The sequence below is a fragment of the Ceratina calcarata genome, unplaced genomic scaffold (assembly GCF_001652005.2).
Source record: "Ceratina calcarata isolate Rehan_Ccalc_2016 unplaced genomic scaffold, ASM165200v1 scaffold2621, whole genome shotgun sequence".
Lineage (NCBI taxonomy): Eukaryota > Metazoa > Arthropoda > Insecta > Hymenoptera > Apidae > Ceratina > Ceratina calcarata.
The window spans coordinates 1-3,798 of NW_017148344.1; the positions used below are offsets into that span (position 1 = coordinate 1).

Sequence of the window (3,798 nt, forward strand, 5' to 3'; positions counted from 1 at the left end):
AACGACTTAATTTTTCTTTAGATGTCAGAAAGATTAGTTTATTACACAGTAGTTAACTACATATACGTATATAATTTACAATATAGTAAACTGATCTTTAACAACTAAAAAGAAATTATTTCGTTAAGTGGCATATTGATAAAGTTATTCAATTTGGAAATGTGTTCGAATATTTATGGATAATACTGTATCTATAAATCGAAGAATGATATAATACAGATTTAAATATTCTGACTAATAACATTTATATTTTTTTAAACCAGTGATTCTTACATTGTTAAGAATCACGGAACATTTACAATTTTACAAATTTTTTGCGGAGCGCAGTAGTGAAATAAAAAAAAAAAAGTGTTCCGCGGAACACATGTTAAAAACCACTGCTCTGAATAAACACTACTGTTCACGAATTTAATCTTCAGTGGTCAACACTTGACTGTTGTTCCTTTATCTCACTGAACACGACGTGATAATTCAAGCGCTATACTTGCAGTTGCACAACGGACAGTTATGTGTTGCTAGCTGTGACTTGAAGATCATCAGTAGCAACAAGTGTTTAAACTTCGTTTTTAATCTATTTTCTTAATAAACTTCAGTAAATATTTAATCAATCTTCAAAGACTCTAGTAAATGATCCGATTTCTGTTCTTGTAACAATTTATACTCACTGGCTCATCCTTTTATACGCAATCTTAAATGCAGAGTATAGAAAAACTGCGTTTGATGAGTAAAGATTAATATTAAGTGTTGGAGTAAGTACACATTATTGCTCCTGAAGGATACAAGAAATCTTAATTTACGGTTCATTATTTAGATCACAGAAGTTTCATTTCGCATAAAAAGTCACAGTCTAGTTATCAACATTGATGACCTACAAGAAGTAGTTGCAATTCTATTTGTAAGAACAGTAATAGTGATCAAGGGATCTTTTCCACGGAGACAATGTATTAAACTCATTTCCTGTGACTCGTGAATAATTTATTACGATTGAAACCGTGAATTTAGTGCATTTAAAGTGGCGACGTTTTACCAAGCAATTGCAAATTAGTAATAATTTAATAGATTTCTCAACTGAATTAAAAGAGGATTAAAGATGAAGTTGGTGTCCATACTATTTGTTTGCGCGGTATTCGCGACGAGTGACGGATACCGTATCCTAGGCATGTTTCCATACAACGGGAAAAGTCATTTTATAATGTTCGAGCATCTGATGAAGGCCCTTGCGAGGAAGGGCCACCAGGTCGACGTGATCAGCACGTTCCCGTTGAAGAAACCGTATCCGAATTACAACGACCTGATTGTGTTACCCACTGCGAGGGATTTCATGAACAATATGACTTACGACGAGATGCACAACATGATCAGAGCGTCGTCGGCCTTCGCTGTGGCTACCATGACAGGAAACGACATTTGCGAAAACTTGAAATATCCAAAGTTTCAAGAATTGATACGCAACCCGCCGAAAGACCCACCTTATGACGTCGTCATTATGGAGGTACGCTGTTACGATTTTGTTTTTGTATACTATATGGTTGTATCATTTAACATCATTAGCATTGTATATAATTAATGATAAACAAATTTATTATACATTGAATTGCGAATAACTCGATAGAACAAATTTGTCTATTCACGTTTGTTTGTTACATGTAACGTGACGATGTTCGTAACGGGTATCGAAGTTAATATCACTGTTTCTCCCTATTTCGTAATTAATAACATCATTCTGTCGTTACATAAGTCACAGTCCTTTATTAATAGCAGCTTCTAAGCAGCGTGTTTGTTTAAATTATCGAAAATTCTCAAAAATGCATTAGCGTACTGTGAAAATTACATCTGATGACATTGCTTGTTTAGACTTGATTAATTTTTAAAAGTTAGGCGAATTTAAGCGATCGGAATCGGCTCCAACCGCAAATCCTGTTATTGCGTTATCAAATGTCGATATCAAAATGACCCGTTGACCCACCGCCCCTTTCTTCGTTCAACTTCGTTTCCAAAGGCAATATACTCCGTCCACACCCTCTTTAGCCATTTCATTAGCCGCCAGTATAATACTCGAGACGTTAAATTTACGTGGCTACAGTTTATTATCCTCGACACCCTCGCGGCGTTTGTTGCCCCGTCATACAAGAATATTCGCCGAACAAACCAATTTTTATCACCGGAATGAATTTCTATTTAGAAACTTTGTTAGTTTCCCAAATCCATTGGCAATTACAATTATCTTATAATAAATGTCCCAATTTTTGCTCATTAGCTATTGTTGTATGTCATTTTACACGAAATTTTAAAAAATTCTGAGCGGATCAGAACTTGAGACATTTACTTATATTCTTATAATACGAGACTGATTACGATAAATAGAAAGATCATCATTACGTTTAATACGACTGGGTTGAAAAATAAATTGAGATAACTGATAACCCTATGCCTGACATGCATATTATATAACTATGATTTCAAATTCAAGGACGAATTATCATCACGTTTCAAAGCATCACGTTGACATCAAATGAGAATGAAGTGCTGGATCTGAATGAGAGTGCTGGATTTTTATATCCTAAACAATTCCATAAATTGATGATCGTTTCAGGTGTTCGGTGCCCACTGTTACGCCATACTAGGTGACATCCTGAAGGTACCATTAATAGGAGCCAGCTCGTCCAAGCTGTACCCCTGGCACCACGATTACATCGGGAATCCTCCAAATTACGCGTACCAGCCGAATAATTTGATTTCTTATCCAAACAACATGAACTTCTGGCAGAGGACTTACAACTTCCTAAGTGCGGTTCAAAGCCAGTATCAGTTCAACAGCGCTTCGAGCCTGCAGACGGACATGCTCAGGAAGTACGTCAGTCCGGACGCGCCGGACATCAGGGAACTCGAAAAGAAATTCACAATGATCTTGGTCAACTCGCATATATCGACGAACGGAATCAGGGATATGACGCCGGCGTACATCGAAGTCGGCGGGTTGCACGTCCAAGAGGAAGGAGTGGAGATCACGCCCGTAATTGTCATTCCATTCTGAAATGTGTACACTTAATATCATCCATGATTGTACATGTATATCATTGTTTAAATTGATGACGATCTTCTTCAGAGTTTGGAGAAATGGATGAACGAGAGCACGCAGGGATTTGTATACTTCACGTTCGGCTCGATGGTGAAGATCGAGTCGATGCCGCGCCATTATCTAGAAATCTTCTATAAATCTCTAGCAAACATAGCACCGATTCGAGTGTTACTGAAAATCGCAAAGCCGGACGAGCTGCCACCCGGCTTGTCGAGCAACGTTCACGTCCTCACGTGGCTCCCGCAAATTAAAGTTCTCAGTAAGTAATTAAATATCAAACAACCATAATCAAGTTCGAAGGTTGAATAACAATTCTTTTCCATAAATCATTTGAAGTGGTTCGTTTTTCAATACTTTGTATCTCGGGAATATTTGAAGGAAACTGTGTTATAACAAGATAGATCCACGAGGTATGGTATTGGGTGACATGATATTTGTTTTTGCAGAACATCCGAACCTAAAGGCATTCATCACCCATGGAGGTCTTATGGGCACCCAAGAAGCGATCCACTATGGCGTCCCCCTGCTCGGTATACCGTTGTTTGCTGATCAATTTACCAACATCGAGACCTACGTGCGTCTTAACATCGCGATACAATTAGATCTGGACACCCTGACCGTCGAGAAAATGGATGAGGCTTTGAATGCCATCGTGCATGACCCAAAATACCGGTAAATTGCCATTCCTTTAAACTTTGCGCCAGATAGACCTATTATTA

General features: G+C 37.8%; 1 protein-coding gene across 2 annotated transcripts; it reads left to right on the top strand.

Moving 5' to 3' along the window:
• Positions 1-268: 268 nt before the first annotated feature.
• Positions 269-3,783, top strand: LOC108623381 (UDP-glucuronosyltransferase 2B14-like). Of its 2 annotated transcripts, XM_026812197.1 has the most exons (5): positions 269-749; positions 812-1,492; positions 2,594-3,013; positions 3,107-3,338; positions 3,526-3,783. In XM_026812197.1, the coding sequence occupies exons 2-5, from the start codon at positions 1,091-1,093 to the stop codon at positions 3,753-3,755; spliced, it is 1,284 nt and encodes a 427-aa protein (XP_026667998.1). In that variant the 5' UTR covers positions 269-749; positions 812-1,090; the 3' UTR covers positions 3,756-3,783. The 2 variants fall into 2 exon arrangements, with proteins under 2 accessions (XP_026667998.1, XP_017877327.1); XM_018021838.2 differs by having other exon boundaries at positions 269-1,492.
• The last annotated feature ends 15 nt before the right edge of the window (positions 3,784-3,798 follow it).